Source organism: Patagioenas fasciata, chromosome 22 (genome assembly GCF_037038585.1).
Source record: "Patagioenas fasciata isolate bPatFas1 chromosome 22, bPatFas1.hap1, whole genome shotgun sequence".
Classification (NCBI taxonomy): Eukaryota; Metazoa; Chordata; class Aves; order Columbiformes; family Columbidae; genus Patagioenas; species Patagioenas fasciata.
In genome coordinates, this window is record NC_092541.1 from 1,810,797 (window position 1) to 1,828,079 (window position 17,283).

The 17,283-nt window shown below is 54.9% G+C and overlaps 1 protein-coding gene across 1 annotated transcript; it reads left to right on the forward strand.

Moving 5' to 3' along the window:
- Positions 1-314: 314 nt before the first annotated feature.
- On the forward strand, positions 315-17,283 carry TNS4 (tensin 4). Its single transcript, XM_065856289.2, has 13 exons — positions 315-421; positions 5,468-6,085; positions 9,613-10,039; positions 10,370-10,785; positions 11,645-11,731; positions 12,601-12,720; positions 13,341-13,433; positions 13,895-13,972; positions 14,336-14,407; positions 15,450-15,618; positions 16,090-16,158; positions 16,419-16,445; positions 16,988-17,283. Exons 2-13 carry the CDS (start codon positions 5,596-5,598, stop codon positions 17,115-17,117), a joined length of 2,178 nt encoding a protein of 725 aa, XP_065712361.2. The 5' UTR covers positions 315-421; positions 5,468-5,595; the 3' UTR covers positions 17,118-17,283.

A 17,283-nucleotide genomic window follows, 5' to 3' on the forward strand; every position in this document is an offset into this window, starting at 1 on the left:
AACACCCTCTGTGCTCCAACCTCCTTTCAGGCAGCTGTAGGTTGTATCTGCTCTGCACCAGCTGAAAGTTGTTTTCCTGAGCAGCTCTCTGCCTTCGGCCATTCAGTGCCAGCATGTTTTGGAGGCAGCTCGGCCTCTTGCCAGCTCAGCACTGCTCCAGGTTGTATCCTGGTTGTATCCCAACGTCTGGGTCTTCCCTCTTGCATCACACCTGGCCTGAGCAGGGCTGTGCTCCGCGCACCGAGGGGCGGCGAGCAAAGCTCAGCCCAGGTGGGAGGGACTGGGCTCCTGTTAAATCCAGGGCTCCCGGAGGACTGAGTCCCTACACTGACTCACCCTTGTGCTGATTTTATGAGCTCAAGGTGCTGTTGGAGGTGTTGCAAGAGTGGTGCACAGGAGGGGACGAGCCGTGGCAGCTCAGGTACCTGCTGGGTGCTGCTTTCAAGGGCCTTTTCCACATGTCTTTTGAGCCCTTTTTTCCTTCATTCTCATGTAATTTGCAGTCTGTATCAGCTCCTCTCTTCCACCTTTTCTCTTTATTCTGATGCTGCTTTGCATTTACCTGGTGATTATTCTTATGCCTTGGAAGAAATCTGCGGCAGAGATCTCAAATAAGCCAAGACATGGTCGTTCCTGCCCGAACAACGCTGCTGCCTGGCAGAGACACCAAGTGCTGTTTATCCTGGGTGGGGAAAGCTGGGGGGTGTTCTTTGAGAAACGCCATGGGATTGTGCTTATTGCTCAGGTTTGGGACTTTTCTCCACAGTCTGTGTGGTTTGTTTTATTAGCAGTTGCTTTCCGTATTCACCCAGAGTCTGAAGCCTATTTAAGATGGTTTTTGACCGTGGCGTGAGATGCTCCGTTCACTCCGAAGTGAATTCAGCCGGTAGCAATGGGGCGGTGATGTGTCTGTGTGCGTGCGCCCGGCTTTGCGCTGGGAGGCTGCGGTGTGGCCAAGTGTTGAGAGTCCAAGGCAATAAAAATGCCACGTGGTAGCGAGAAGTGTGAGCAGCCGGAGGCAGCGGTTTGCGTCGGGCTGGGGAGGAAAACTGCTGCCTGTGCATTAGGCGAGGTTATTTGGTACCGCTGGGCTTTCTTAAGCCACCGACAGTCATCGAGGTCAAAGCGTTGTGACTCAGGGTGGCTTCAAGGGATGCTGTGAAATCAAAACCGAGGTCCTGAGCATCCATCTTTGCGTAAGAGGAGAGAAAAGCAGCGGGATGATTGCGTGGAAGCCGCACAAGAGGAGATCCATATGCTGCCTGTGTAGGTGGGGGTATTGGCAGGGAGATGGAGGTCTGAGGAGGGGAGGAAGAGTATTTAGTGCCACCTTGTGCTCTTTGTCCTTTGGACCCCAGAGAAGAGGCATGGAGCGTGATCTGCTGCTTCACAAGGTTTCCAGCCCTGGGATGCAATGCTGGATGCTCGAAGGAACACGCAGGGGGGAGCACAGGCATGCAGCATCCTTCTGAAATGCATAAAGGTCTGCAGAGCCCTCTGTGCAGCAGCTCCCATCCTGTCCCTTCCCTTGGCGCCTCCAAAATGCAGAGAAACAGTTGCTTTTCTGCTGCAGCTTCCATTGTAATAATACTGCCTAATGCAGCCCATGCAGAACGTGGTCTCAGAAGGGGAAAAATCCAAACTGGTGCTCTGAGGAGCTTGTTAGTGTGTCTAGAAAGCCTCACATTCCTGTAACTGATCTCAAACATTCCTAGGAATAGCTAATTTAATCTAATTTTGGACAGACACCCTCTTCTAAAGATGCTTTCCTGGCTGCCCCCTCCCCAACTCCCCGTGTCCACTGCTCGCCCTGCAAAGAGCTGGAGGGAACCCCTGCGCTGGGACCTCCCTGGGGAACGGGGACCTGGTTCTGCTGCTCATCTCACACCCAGAGAAGCTCTTGCCAGAGGGGAAAGAGCCGTCCCGGGAGAGGAAAAGGGAACATGGCAGCGGGAGGGGGAGTTATTTGAGTAGCAATTTCGACATTGCTAATAACCCTCCTCAACCAAAACCCTGGAAACCCTTTCAGAAGCCTGAATGTTGCTAAACAAGGAATGATGGGGGCTCTGGGGGAGGATGGCTTCTGCTGATGGGTTGCGTTGGTGCCGGACCCCCCAGTAGCTGGAGGTATATTAATATTTGCTATGTGATACTGCTGCGCTCTCTGCTCTGCAGGCAAAACACAGCATGACCTTGGCAACTTTTTTCCTCAACCTCATCAGCACGCCCTGCTAATCTCGGCAAGTCACCCCATAGCCCTTGCAATGATTAAGCTGGGTGTAATGAGCTCCATAAATCCTGGGTGTCCCTTCTGCTCTGCCTGGCGCGGGGATGTGTCACAGCCTTGTCATCGGGAAGCTCCCAGGGCTCACGTTGCAAGGAACAAACAACCCAGACTTGGCAGCTGGCTCTGCTGCTTTGGGGTCTCTGCACAGGGAACGGGCCTGTGTCCCTGCTCCGATGTCTGAGCTCCAAATAACCGCGCTGGGACATCCCGGGCTCCATGTGCGCAGCTGCCAGGCAGGGCTGAGAAGCAGCATTTTTGCAATTGCTGGGTTTTTTTGCAATTGCTCTTTTTTTGCAATTGCAATTTGGCCTGATCTGCTGAAAGCCGGAATGGAGGGCGAGCTGGGGGTCCGCCCCGAAACCACTGTACCGGGTCAGGGTTGTTCACGGGGGGACTTTGCTCCATGCAGGGTCCACGGGGCTCGCTCCACGTGGCCGTGGCTGTGCCGGGCAGGTTTGGGATGGGTGTGCAGGACCTTATCGAACAGCCGGGGTGTGTCAGCACAGCCCTGGCCCAAGGGCACCCACAGCTCTCCAAACGCAGCACCCATCTCTCCACAGCCCCGGCGGCTGCTCCAGCTCTGCTCCAGTCCCAACACCCCCAGCCCAGCTCCTTTTCATGTCGGGGGGCTTTGTGTTTCATGCTGAGCTGGGCTGGAGGTGGAGGGGAGGACTGGGGTTGCTGGAGTGAGCTGGAACTCCCACCTCACCAAGATGGGACTTTTGGTCCAACAGGCAGCTCTCCAAGAGCCTTTATCAGTGTGTCCATCTGCACCCTAAATCTGTGGCTTGTCCCCTTCATCTTAGGGAGAACTCTGTTCCACGGTCTGTTTCGAGGAGCAGAAACTCTCATTTCCAGTCTAGATGTATTTGTGGCCAGTTTATTCCCGTTTCTTCTCATGCTGGCCTCTCCTGAGCTTCAACAGCGCTACTCCTTCCCCCAGTGTTTCTGTACAGCCAGTAAACCCTCCCAGCCCCAGTGAAAGCGGCCAAGCCCTGGGAGGCACGTCTGCAGCGTTACCTCTGCCAGGGCCGCGGTGCTTCTGCTGCAAATCTTGTTCTGCTGCCGGAGCGAAGGGCACCGCGGGGATGTGACGGCGGCTTTGCCGTGCCCTACGGGCTCCCCGCCTGCGCCCGTGGTCCTTGTGCTCCACCTCAGTCCCTCCGAGCGTAACAACCTCCAACTGAGGCTTGAGATTCTGGTGAGGAGCCTGGGAGACTCTCACTTTAACCCAGAGAGGGAAAGGAGGAGAAATGAGGTTTGGAAGATAATTCTGGCAGCATCAGGCACGAGAAAGATCAAACAGGAGTACAAGAGAGGAGGGAAGCTGTTGCGTGTGTGCTCCTGGAACCCCCTGACAGCCCTGGTTCATGCACGCTGCACGTTATTTCTGTACCTACTTAAATTAAAACCAGCCTTGTCTTGCGGGCGCTGACTGGAGCCAGGCAGTTCTTCTCCCCAGGGGAGAATCCAATTTTCACTCCATCTAGCTTGTGTTTTTGACCTGGAATGACTCTTCTTTTTATATTTAACAAATGTTCCCTCCGAACCCCGTGCCGTGCTGCGCTCCTCGCGGCGGTGCCGGCGGCACCACGGCACATGCATGCTCCAAGGCAAGAAACCAAAAGTGGGACCTCAGCACGTGCGGCCCGTGCATCTCACCGACCTCTGCAGTACTAACACTGTGACGTTGTCATTCAGAAATGTCATGTGCCTGTCTTAATTCGCGACTACAGGCACAACCGTAGTCTCCCAGAGGTGCTTTCCTTCCTGCAGACCAGGTCTTGGTGAAGGACACATCCTTACTCCTGAGCGTTTCTTATGGACCAACCTGTTAGTCCTGTGAATAAAATCAATCAGAAGCTCAGAAGACACAGCGGGGTCTGGGCTGGGAGGAAGCTAAATGGGTTTGAAGTATTTATTGACTCCTGCAGTCCTTAAAAACCTCTCCCAAGCTCTTTTGTGAGTCACTGGTGTGACTGATGATCCATGGCAGCAGCAGACAGCAGCAATGTTGTGCTTCTAATTCACTAATCGTTGCGAGTCTGTGCTATTCTGGGTGTCTCTTTCTCCGACGAGAGGAGAATCTTCTTCAGGGTTATATAATTAATCGAGGGCAAAGCTGGTCTGTGCTGAGCCACCTCTGTAACAGCTCCCAACACCCAACCACGTTAGTCACCCCATATCAGACATGACGTGTCGGGCCGGCCCAGCGCCCCAGCCCTCGCCCACGGGGGTTACGGACCCGCTGCCCGCGGCAACGTGTCTCTTAATCCTGTGACTCCGTAGTTAATCAATCCCAGGTAGGTGGGTGAGTAAATAAGTCATTCAAGGGTGATGCAGGAAAGGACAGATGTTTTACTAAGTGTAGCCTGCTGTTTGTGGGTATTACACAGCAGATACACACAGGGTATGGAGGGGACTGGCTTATTTTCCTCATCCTGAGACAAACAAGTGAGGTTTCCCTGGTGTTTGGTGGCAGCTCCCGCCGTGCCACGATGGGCACAAGGAGACCCTGCTTGTTCCCGACGCGGTTGGATGCCTTCCCTACCTCCAAATACTATCCAGACCCCCCCAGGGAAGCCGACCTTCTGCAGGCTTTTTGCAATGGTGAATTCAAAAGTACTTTCTATCTGCAGCGAAGCCGGGGAGTGTTCAACATTTAATAGCAATCAGATTCCTAGAGCAGCGCCTGGAGTGAGGAAGCAGCCACAGGCTTCCAGGGCTCAGCTCACACCATACCAGCAAAATAAACCCTCAGATCAAATGTACACCCACTCGCAGAACATTGCTCTGGCAGGCGGCTCCATCTCCCTGGCTCTCTGCTCAGGGTTCACTGCCTACCGTTGCCTCACCGATGGTTTCCAAGGGTCCGGATCCCATGCAAAAGTTTTTTGATACTTCATTCTTAACTAGGAAAACAAGCAAAAGGTAATTTTTAGGCCTTTGAATCCTGAAAAGCTGTTGCAAATTAATCCTCCGTGCACTTGCCCGGATGCACCATGGCGTGGGGAGCAGGGGCTGGAGCGCAGTGGAAAAGCAATCCGGGATGGCTTGTTTTCTTATGAGCTGAATTCCAGCTTTGCGCTCCCAAATCCCCGTTTTTATAGACTTTTCCGCTGAAGTCTGCTCCTGCCCTGGGCATGCCTGTGTAACCGCTCCTCTCTCTGCATTCCTTAGATTCTTCTTCTGCTCGAGACGCTGGATTGAAGAAGGGGCCTGAGGTTCCTGGTGGAGAAAGGGAGGCGAGGAGGAGGAGGAGGAGGTTTCCCTTGGACTCTTAGAGCATCAGACCAGAAAACCACACCATGTCACAGGTCATACACAACCACGTGCTGCGCGTTGGGCAGACCGTGTGCGTTTCCTCGCAGGAGGAAAGCAAGAGCTTGCACCTGGCGGGGTACCCGGGCTGCTCCGCGCTGCCCATGAAGTGCACGTACTACTCGACGGAGAGCTGGGCGGACCCCCCCACCATGGTGCACACCACGGCGCGTCTGCTTCCCAGCGCCGGGCTGTACGGAGCCCACCCCGTGTTTGAGCACGTGGCTGCTCACACGCAGGGGAAGGGGCAGCAGGAGGGACCCATTGCCCCGCATCAACCCAAGGAGGAGGACGCTGTCCCTGAGACCCACCTGGCGTCTCCCACCTTGGACATATCCATAGAGAGTCTCAACCAGCTCATCCTAGAAATCGATCCGACCTTCCAGCCACTCGCGTGCAAGCCGGTGAGGGATGCGGGCCAACCTGCTTCTCAGGGTGATGCTGCTGCCACCAACAAGCAAGATCCGGAGGGAATAGGTGAGGCAAATGGTGCTGATCATGTGGGGGAGCCAGCGCAGCTCAGACCTGGGGAAAACCCTTTGCAAGAGGCAGAGGGAAGTCCAGGGTGGAGAGGTTGGGCACACCAGCCCCAGCAGGTCCTGTGGTGGCATTGGTGACAGTGACAACCCCTCCATCCCGCTGGGATCAGTGTGGGGTGCTGCGTCCAGAGCAGAACAGCCTGGGGATCCAGGCTCTAACTCGCCTGCTCAAGTGGCCCCAGTCTGATCACTTTTGGAACATCTCATGTCCAGCAAACTCAATGGGATCCACAAGAAAAGGGAGAGAGCAGTCTTTAATCCAGCCTCGCGTTTGTTTCCCTGTCTTTGGAGAAAACATTTCTCATTAGAAATGGGACTCGTAGCTCTCGGAAAACTCCTCATCTGAGTTGTTACCACCAGTGAGCAGAGCCAGGCGCTGAGCCCCGCGTACCATGTCCTACTCGGCGCTTCCAAAGGGCAGTGGAGCCCTTCCTGGGGTTGTACTTGGTTTGTACACGAGGATTTGTAGCCAAATTTCCAAAGCCCTGGGCTAAGGTACTGATGGTTACACAACCATCCCATTTCAACGTTCCCAGTCATTTTTCCAGAGAAACTCTTGTTTATTTCCAGGGCTCATGCGCTCCTCCGGTAGCATACCTGGCATACATGAGCCAGGACATCAGCAGCACATACCAACCTCCTCTTTCTGCTCTCATACCTGGATGCCTTATGTGAACCATTGCAACACTTCTCTGGCATCCCTGCCATCCGAAGCTGTGCTGTGTATGCTGCTTCTGACCCAAACACTCCCCTTTGTGGCTGTTTTACAGCGTTTTAGCTGCTCGACACCCTGTGCATGGGGTAACACAAGTAGACAGAATTTTGCACAGCACTGCAAGCGCTCTGGTGTGCCAGAGGACAGATCTGTGATGTGTTCAGGTGCTGCCCCTCTACTCTGCCCTGGGGAGACCACACCTGGAATATTGTGTCCAGTTGTGGCCCCTCAGCTCCAGAAGGACAGGGAACTGCTGGAGAGAGTCCAGCGCAGCCACCAAGATGCTGAAGGGAGTGGAGCATCTCCCATGTGAGGAAAGGCTGAGGGAGCTGGAGCTCTGGAGCTGGAGAAGAGGAAACTGAGGGGGGACTCATTCATGGGGATCAATATGGAAAGGGTGAGCGTCAGGAGGATGGAGCCAGGCTCTTCTGGGTGACAACCAGTGACAGGACAAGGGGCAATGGGTGCAAACTGGAACACAGGAGGTTCCACTTAAATTTGAGAAGAAACTTGTTCCTGGTGAGGGTGGCAGAGCCTGGCCCAGGCTGCCCAGGGAGGCTGTGGAGTCTCCTTCTCTGCAGACATTCAAACCCGCCTGGACCCCTTCCTGTGGAACCTCAGCTGGGTGTTCCTGCACCATGGGGGGATTGCACTGGATGAGCTTTCCAGGTCCCTTCAACCCCTGACATTCTGGGATTCTGTGAATCTGAAAAGCCTCATTGCCTGTCTGTGTCTTCAGACACAGAAATACCTTGAAGAACCATCCCAGGCCTCTTTCCAGGGGAAGGTAGCGTGCTAGTGCTTTGGAAATATCTGGCTTCAAGTGTGGAGCTAAACATCTGGAACTCTGGCCCTGAATTTGGTGGGAAAAGCCTCCCTTCAGCTTTCATTTTCTTTTAACGGCTCTTTGGGTTTTTTTTAAGCAAACTTACTACCGCCGCACAGCATCCCTGCTCAGCCCCCTCCTCCCTCCCTCCCCTCGGCCGTGCAGGGGGGGCTGCATGGGGCCCCATTGCCTCTCTGAATCATTTCCACACCCCTCCTTTTTGCCTAAGGTGTCAACTCCCTGCAAACACGGTCAGTTGGTGCGTGGGCTGGCAGGAGGCTGGTGCCCCGAGTCCCCAGGAGGGGCTGGTTCTTGTCTAGTGCAAACCACGAGAGGGGTTTTTAACGTAACAGATGCTGTAGTAATACAGGAGACATTCATGACAGTCACTGAGTCCCTCTGGAGCTTGCGTGGTTTTGGAGGAGAGGAAAGGAGAGCGTTTCAGCTCGCGTGACAGCTGCGCTCCGTGTTCGCGGCACTTTCTGCCACTCCTTGATGCTGAAAAACTTGCCAAGGTCTTGAGCAAATATTTGAGGTTTAACCACACCTGATAAGCAGGAGCAAAAGGCAGAAAAATAGGAGGCGAAAGGCCTCCTTAGCCCAGGGTGCAGATGCTTTTCAGTTATTCCTTCAAAGGGCGATTAAAACCCCAACTCTTTTCCCCTTTCGAGAGAGACATTGACAGAGCATCCGGCCAAGAGTTTGCTGGAAGAGTTTGCAGGCTGATACCAGAACCACGTGTCTCCGGAGCCGTTCTGAGGCTTTGGAGGAGCTGCCAGGGGCAGGGAGGGTGTGGAGGGGGAACGGCCGCGGTTCTGGCTCCTTCCCCACGCCTGGTCCGGCTGCATCCCCCCCGGGACCAGCCCTTCTGCCTTCCCCGGCGCCTCCTCGGCGGCTCCGTGCTGGCCCTGCCGATCGGATCCCACGCTGCGATCAGCGCGGGGAAGGGGCTCGGCGAGGAACTTCTGTACAGACTTGTGCTTTTCCTGCTCATCAGGCTTTGTGCCCCAGAGATCTGGTTGTTCCATGCAGTACCAGGCACCCTGGAGTCGGCTGCTCCCACCGGCAGGTCCCAGGGCAGGAATGAGGCACAAAACACCATCTGCCGGGGAGCTCAGGGCTGTTCAGAGCACTTTTGATTTGCTGCATTAAAAGAAAAAGGGTTTTCCTCTCTCCAAGAAACACCTTCAAGATGGGGAACTTTCCTAAACTCCATGGCAGGGCAAGAACGAGGAGCTGGAAACAACGCTGGGCATGTTCAGACTAGAAAAGAGGCACACACACCTCTAGCGTGATCAACCGCTGAACAGCTTCCCCAGGGAGGTGATGAATCCACCATGCTGCAAGCCCTTAAATCCAGCCTCGGTGTCTCTTGCTAAATGGCACCTTCTAGCACAGCCAGAAGTTATAGGAACCCAGGGACTGATGCACATCGGGGACCCGAGAGCCAAACACCCCCTTATCCCGGCCATGGGGCTTCACTGAAGGTCTTGGAGCAGGTGATGCTCCATCAGATGTGTTACTGTACAAATAACAGCATGTAAAGGGACTGGGAGATGCCCTGCTGCCGCGGGCACCCTTCGAGCCCGGTGTCATCCTGGGGGAGCAGCCAGATGTTTGTTTTCTGGAGTCAGGTACAAAGAGAGGAAACACCCACCTCTTGCTGCAGGTCTCGGCAAGCACTGGCTGTGCGATGCTGGCCTTGCAATCAGACGTGACAGCGTTTAACCCCTATGGGCTGGGTCACTGTGACTTGGTGTCTCTAAAGGAATCAGCCCTTGGGGTCTCCCTACAGAAGCTGGGGGTCCTCCCCTGCACCCAGCAGCCCTGCAGGGTGTGCAAACTGCAGGCAAAATTAATAGAAAGAAGAACAGAGATGCGTGTCGCCCCCAGAGCTCAGCTAACCTTCCTTTTTCTCCTCCAGACATTAAATACATCGAGATGACGCCAGGCAGAGCCCCATGTCCCGAGCTGCTGCAGGGCTCCCCCAGCCCATCGGCCACGCCGTTCTCCAGGTCCCCCCAGGGCAATGGCTTCCTGCCCCAAAAAGGGGGACTCAGAGGCAGCTACAGCACGAGCGACAGTGTGGTTTTCTCCAGCCCGCCCAGACCCGCAAGCCCCCGCTCGGGCACCCCAACCTGCAGCAAAGCATCTGAGTGCGTCACCATCCCCTGGCAGTGTGTGGCTGGACAGACGGACAGCATCTCCTATGGACCCGGGGCTCTCGGCACCTCCCTGGGCTTTGACAGTTTGCTGAAGCCTGTGCAGGTGGTGAGGGCCCAGCAGAGGAGCAGTGGGGTCTCCATGCTCTCCACCAGCCCCGGCTCGGACACCAGTTACGTCCTTGGAAGGTAAATCATCGAATCATTTTGGTTGGAAAAGCCCCTCAAGATCATAGAGTCCAACCATTCCCCCACCCATGTCCTGAGAACCTCATGTCCGTCTGTCCAACCCTCCAGGGATGGTGACTCCAGTACTGCCCTGGGCAGCCTGTTCCAATGCCCCACAGCCCTTTTGGGGAAGAAATTTTTCCCCAGATCCAACCTCAAGCTCCCCTGGCACAACTTACGGCTGTTTCCTCTCATCTCATCGCTTGTTACGTGGTCTCTGGGCTAGGCTGTGTGTCCCATCCTGGTTAAACAACCCCGCTGATCTGCTCCTGCTCTCTGTCCCTCTTGCAGCAGCACCCATTCGCTCCACAATGACGACTCGGATGCTCACGCCGCTGCCTGCCCGTCCCCTGCCAGCTCCATGGGCAGCCCCCATCTGCCTTCCCCAAGCACCAACTCCCGCTCTGGAGAAGCTTTTGGCCTGAGTGCCCACCAGCCCAGGGCAACCGGCTCCACCAACACCACCACCTCCCCGCCCGAGAAGGGACAGGCCAGCAGTTGCCCCCCCTCCATCCTCAACTCCGCAGCCGACATCCCGGTGCTGCTGGTGAACGGATGCCTGGAACAAGGAGATGCATCTTCCAAGCCAACCAAAGCCTCCCCAGTGTCCGTCAAGCAGAGCCCCCCTCCCAGCTGCAGCCCAGCATCGAGGCTCGGTGGCCTGAACAACGCGCTGTCGGCACCCGTGCTGTCCTGCGTCCCGGACGGTAAGTCACCTCCCTGCCATAGGATAGGTCTTGGGGGGTGGTGAAAGGGCTGTAGACCCCAACAGCTGCCAGGAAAGAGGAGCAAACACCATTTTCTGCTCTGTTTTATCTGTAGATAGAACCATAGAATAGTTTGGATTGAAGGGACCTCCCAAGCTCATCCAGCCCAACCCCTGCCATGAGCAGGGACATCACCCAGCTCAGGTTGCTCAGAGCCCCATCATGAGGTCCTTGCTGGAGCTGGAGGTCCTTGCTGGACCTCCATGGGTTTGCATGGCTCTGCGGTGGTCTCCAGCTCTTTGCTGATGACCCTCGTTGGCCACGGCATTTTGGATCCTGGAACACGAAACGCTCTGGTCCCCTCAAGGAGATGCAGATACATGTATTTATAGCACCTGAGAATGAGAACCATAATTCTGTCATTTCATACTTGATTGTGGGCCCAGAAGGGGTGGGGAGGAGGGATAAGGGATCCAGTTTGCTCTGGAGAACATCGAAAGATACCAGAGTTTATAAGGTCCCTTATTCAAGGGGAAACAATAGGGCTGTTGTTCTCTGGAGATTAGCAGAGGCAGCTCTGGAGGCAGAGGGTTTTAATTGGGATCCCTATGGGAACAGCAGGAGGGCTTTGTGGGTCGGATCCTCAGCTGGTGTAAATCTCCATGGTCCCATGGACTTGTGTGGGGTTGGGCAGACTGGTGCTGCTGGGAGATGCCATGCGCTGCCCCTCCACGCTCCATCGCAGCCTGCCAAGAGAGATAATTACACAGAGAATGAACTATTCTGAGGAATGAATGTCTGCTGTGAAGGTTTATTCAGGTCCCTCGCTGGCCTTAACACCATAAGGTGTCTCTTGCAGGTCCCCTCAGGGCTGAGCAGCCGACCATGAAGTTCGTGATGGACACATCGAAGTATTGGTTCAAACCGAGCATCACCAGGGACCAGGGTAAGGCAGCCGCTGGCTCTGCTGGGGTCACCCCACCTCAGACTGGGGCTGGGGTTGTCTCCATGCAGCCCCTCGGTCCAGGTCTGGCCCATGCTGACGTCCCACAAGGACTCAATGATGGAAATTCAAAGTACAGGGTGTTTCAAAAAGATGGACCCAATTCAAAGCAGTCTATTTCACAATGGCAGCACGTGACAATTACACACAAATTTACAAATGGTTTAGTGAGTTATCAAGTTTTAGTAACCTTTTTATAAATACTCTGTGTCCCCTCCACCTGCTGTACAGACATTGAGACGACAGTCGAATTAAATGCCTCTCAAAGTGTCTTCTTCCACTGAGGTCATCGCTGACATGGTTCTGATTTTGAGCTCATCCAGATTAGTCACTAATGGTGGTGCAAAAAACAGAGTCTTTGACATATCCCCACAAGAAAAAGTCACAGGATGTAATGTCTGGGGATCCTGAGGGCCAAGATTTCAAATTGCATCCATCTTTTTGAAACACCCTGTGTACCGAGCGCTGCTGGATACGGAGAGACCCGCTCACAGGTCTAGGGGGAAACCTGGAAACATGGACTGTGCCGTGGCCCCTCTGTCACCTCTGCTGCTACTCAGCGTGGCCAGGGCAAGGGATAACTCTGTCCTGGGGACTGCAGGGACACGTGGGACCGAGCTGGTCCCTCAATCTGCATGGTCACCGCGGTCGGTACCTGCCCGAGGGACGTGTGTGTGCTCAGCAAACACTCCTGAGTGTTTCTCGGCGCTGCCAAGGAAGGGCTCCCTGCGAGAGCATCGGCCGGATGCAAACGCGAAGCGGGGACGTTCCACCTGTTTTGCTTGGCTGAGCCTCCGTCTGTGCTTTGACAGCGATCCAGCTGCTGAGGGACAAGGAGCCAGGCACGTTCGTGGTGCGGGACAGCACGTCGTACCGAGGGTCTTTCGGGCTGGCCATGAAGGTTCCTGTCTCTCCATCCAGCAGCCAGACAGGTAGAGGGACTCGCTGGGAAAGGTGGGGTTTGCTTCAGGAATTGAACTGGAACCAGTCAGACTATAGGAAGCTGGGAAGCTGCGGGAGTCTGTTTGTGCGAGTGATGCTGCGGTGGGGTCTGTGTGTCTATCCCCAGGCACGAGGGGCCGGCACCACGCTCAGTGCACAGAGCAGAATCAGAATCACAGAATAGTTTGGGTTGAAGGGACCTTAAAGCTCCCCCAGTGCCACCCCTGCCATGAGCAGGGACATCTTCACCAGCTCAGGTTGCTCAGAGCCCCGTCCAGCCTGGCCTGGGATGTCTCCAGGGATGGTTCATCCACCACCTCTCTGGCCAACCTGGGCCAGGCTCTCACCACCCTCGGGGCCAACAATTCCTTCCTTGTGTCCAGCTTGAATCCCCCTCCTTTAGTTTAAAACCATCACCCCTTGTCCTATCGCAACAGAGCCTGCTCAAAAGTCTGTCCACATCTTTCTTAGAGGCCCCTTTTAAGTACTGAAAGATAAAAATACTGAAAAACAAGCTCTTGTGGCTGCTCTGGGATGGGCCCTGGGGTGGGCAAGGGTGGAAGAACGGTGGTTGTGCCAGTGCTGATGGTGTCTTTGATCCCTCTTGCAGGTGGTGACAGCAGTGACCTCGTCCGGCATTTCCTCATCGAGTCGTCTGCCAAAGGGGTGCACCTGAAAGGGGCCAGCGAGGAGCTGTATTTCGGTAAGGATGGCGATGTCGAGGTGTTCAGTGATAGGACCCCAGGGAATGGCAGAAGATGTGCTGGGGAGGGTCAGCTGGACGTGAGGAGAAGGTTCTTCACCCAGAGGTGCTGGACACTGAACAGGCTCCCAGGGAGGCGTCACAGCCCCAACCTGAGAGTGTTCAAGGAGAGAATGGACAACGTCCTCAGACACACGGTGTGAATTTTGGGGTTGTTCTGTGGCCCTGCAGTCAGAATGGGGTCCCCCCAGCCCCAGGATCCTGTGGTAGCAGTCTCCAAAACAAGAACACGGAACAGAGCTGGAAAACACACATTTATCGCTGTAAGGCCCAAAATAGTCCAGCTGAGCCCCCCGCTTCCCTCCTTCTGAGCTCCCTGGGACACTGTTGAGAGGCCAGAGGTGTGTGGGTGGGAAGTTTTGGGCACCAGGGCCCCTCCGACTGGTGGTTCTGTGTTGCAGGGAGCCTCTCTGCCTTCGTGTACCAGCACGCCATCACCCCGCTGGCACTGCCCTGCAAGCTCAGCATCCCCACCCGAGGTAGGTGACGGGCGCAGGAGAGATGCTCCGAGCGGTCCCCACCGCTGGGCTGGGACATGGGGACGGTCCTGCAGTGGGGAGGGGACTGAACCCCCAAGGTGTCCCCACAATGGGGCTGATCGCCCTGGCTGGAGGTGGAGCAGGGACCTGCACATGTGACTTGTGTATGAGGTGGTGGTGACTTCTACTGGGGACCACTGAGGATTGGGGAGATGAGAGGCGAACAAGTGGAGGATAATTAAATTAATTACTGCTCTAAACCCCTGTGATATAAGCAGTCCTGAGTTTTTGGGCCTCTTGTGAGATAAGGAACTTCACCCAAAGCGGTGTGGACATCAGTGCTTCTGTCTGTCCTTTGTGCAGATCTCGCTGATGGAGAAGACACCCCCGACTGTGCTCCTGAATCCGCGCCATCCCCACTGACAAAGACTGCAGGTGAGGACAGCAAGAGGCGGCTGTCACCAGGGGACACTCGAGTTTCCAATAGCAAACAGGTCTTTGGAGCTGTGCAGAGCAGCAAGGTCACCCCAACGCATCCGTGGGTGCTGGTGCAATGATCCCCTCCTGGCTCTATCACCAGGCTGGAGACACCCATGGGGTTTTTTGCATCCTCAGATCATGAGCCTGCAAGAAAACCTGATGTTTGTTTTTAAAGAAAGGAGACTTTTGGTCTTTGAAAAGACAGTTCTTGACGTCCCAAGGCTGATTTAAAAAACCACAATTCCCACAATTTTAAAAAAGCCCCTGATTTTTAAGCTTCTCTCCTGATTCCCCTCAACCAGGGTATTGAGCATTGAACATCTCAGAGGGAGATCAGGGCTGAGGGACCTTATGGGGAACGTATAGAAGCTGCACAGCAGGACGGGGAAGGGTCTTTGCTTCTCTTCTGTACCCGGGTGAGGGCAGAGAGCGACGGGCAGGGGACGGCACGGACGGGTCACAGCATGGATGGGTCACAGCATGGATGGGTCACAGCATGGATGGGTCACAGCATGGATGGGTCACGGCTCAGCTGGGGGAGCCAGGAACCGCTTTGTTTTGCTGGAAATTCTGAAAACAAGTTGGCAAGCTGAAAAGCTGCAGTTGACCCAGAGCAGCCCTTTAAACAGCTCCATCAGCCTGAAATGTCATGTTCTAGGTTGGCCTTCAGCCGTTAGTTGGCTTGGGGTATTTCTGCTTTTCATTAAAGGAAATATGTAATAAAGAGAAAACAAAGCATCCAAATGTGACATTTAGAAACCAGAAATTAAATGCTTTGGCTTTCAAAACAATTAGTGCAAAAGAATTAAAGTAAACTCAAACAAACGCGAAGAATTTCTGAGTCACCCAATCTTTAATTCGCATCAAAAACAAATCTGACCCGCATACGTATGTCCAGTTCTGCAGGATGATGCTGAGGAGCCGGCACCGCGGTGCTCGGCGCTGAACGGTGCGGTGCTGGCCCCGTGCTGAGCCGTGCTCTGCGCTGTCTTTGCAGTTTGCAACGTGTTGTACCTCAACTCGGTGAACGTGGAGACGCTCACAGGAGCCCCGGCCATCCAGAAAGCCATCTCCTCCACCTTCGAGATGGAGACGCTGCCCACACCCACGCTGGTGCACTTCAGGGTGACGGAGCAGGGGGTGACGCTGACGGACATCCAGAGGAAGTAAGAGCCGCTGGGGGGGTCAGGATGGGGCTGCGGCCAAGGGCTCGCCAGTGGCAAAATGCAAGGGAGAGCTGATGGCTCATGGAAACACAGCTCGTCGCTGGCACCGAGCTCTTTTCTCGCCTCTCGGCCCGCCAACGCGCTGACCTGCAGCACGTCAAGAGAAGCTGGCTGGCTAGGACGATCCGTGTTGCAATCCAGGGCTGGACTTGACCCCTTGTGTTCGTAGCACAGGGTGTGATGCTGCTCGACGTGAAGTTCACAGCAGCTTCTCACGAGTGGGAGGCGGGAGGTGGCTTTGCCGGCTCAGCGGGCAGTCCTGGGGAGCGGGACCCCCACACTGTCCCACTCAACCCCAATCCCAGCAGCCACAACTGTTCAAGCAAGGCTTGAATTTGCAAACGCCCGTTTCTCCCACCAGCTCTGCCAGGGCGCTTTCCTCCTCTAACACTCTCCTCCTCCCCACAACAGGGTGTTTTTCAGGCGGCACTACCCCTTGGCTTCCATCAGGTTTTGCGGCATGGATCCTGAGAACAGAAAGTGAGTTTTGTGGGGTGAGGGTGTCTGTGATGGTCAGAGCTGCCGTGTGGTGCTCACATCCCCGCGGTTCCCAGCACCGCTCCGCTGCTCCCATCTCTGCACCGCTTAAAGCCCCAAATCCCAACCTCCGGCTTTGCATCCTCTGCCCTGGGCTTAACACACTGGGTTTAGTTATTATAAATCTAAACCTTGACTTTGCAGCTGATGGAATGAGTTAAATACCACTCTGCTGAGCAAATCCAATTCTGTTCTTCCCTCAGGTGGCAGAAGTACTGCAAGTCCTCAAGGTAAGACCTGCACGGGGACCACAGCGTGCCGGGGAAAACTGGGGAGATGCTGCTTGTGTCCAGCCTCACCTCTCCAGTGGGCGCATTGCAAATGTCGCAGAGAATCAAACCTTAAAAATTGAGAGGGGATGCTATAAAAGTTAACGTGGTGGCAAGGATGAGTCGTGGGACAGATGGGAGAAGCTTCCCGGGAGGTTTTGCTCTGTAGGGTTGATGAGAGGCTTGGCTAAGCCCAGCTCTGCACACCCCCTCCTGCATAATCCCCGTCCAAACCCATCCGCCTCCCAGCGCCTCGCTGCTCTGGGCTCAGGAAGTGAGTTTATATCTGGCTCTACCTTGCGCTCCAGAAACTTTTCACAGCGGGGAAGCCTTGCCAGAAACACTTCTCCCGCTGCTTTGTTTCCAAGTAAACGTGATTGGTGAGCAGGCCAAGGTGGAATTGCTGGAACCGGGGTTTTGATTTGTGGCCGGAGCTAGTTTAAGCGTATTCCTTTGTGTTCCTGAATCCAAACTACATCAGGCACTCTCTCCTTTTTTCAAAGGATCTTTGGGTTCGTGGCCAAAAGCCAGACAGATTCAGAGAACCTGTGTCACCTGTTTGCGGAGTATGACACTGTGCAGCCAGCATCACTCGTCATCGACCTCCTCTGCAAACTGCTGACGGGCCCCTGAAGGACAGAAACACGGGGACAGCTCAGGGCTGGCAGATGCCCACACGCTGCCGAGCTTCTACCACTCATCCTTTCCTGCTTGGGTTGCATTTTGGCAACAATTCGTATTTATATATATGTATATTTTTTATGTATCGTCATGTCAAGAGTCACAGTGAAAGATTTTA

Excerpts from the sequence above, each read along its gene's own strand:
- TNS4 (XM_065856289.2), top strand. The coding sequence starts at position 5,596 with ATGTCACAGGTCATACACAACCACGTGCTGCGCGTTGGGCAGACCGTG. Across the intron at positions 6,086-9,612 it reads GCAAGATCCGGAGGGAATAG|ACATTAAATACATCGAGATG; the intron begins GTGAGGCAAATG and ends TTTCTCCTCCAG. Across the intron at positions 14,408-15,449 it reads CCCACTGACAAAGACTGCAG|TTTGCAACGTGTTGTACCTC; the intron begins GTGAGGACAGCA and ends CTGTCTTTGCAG.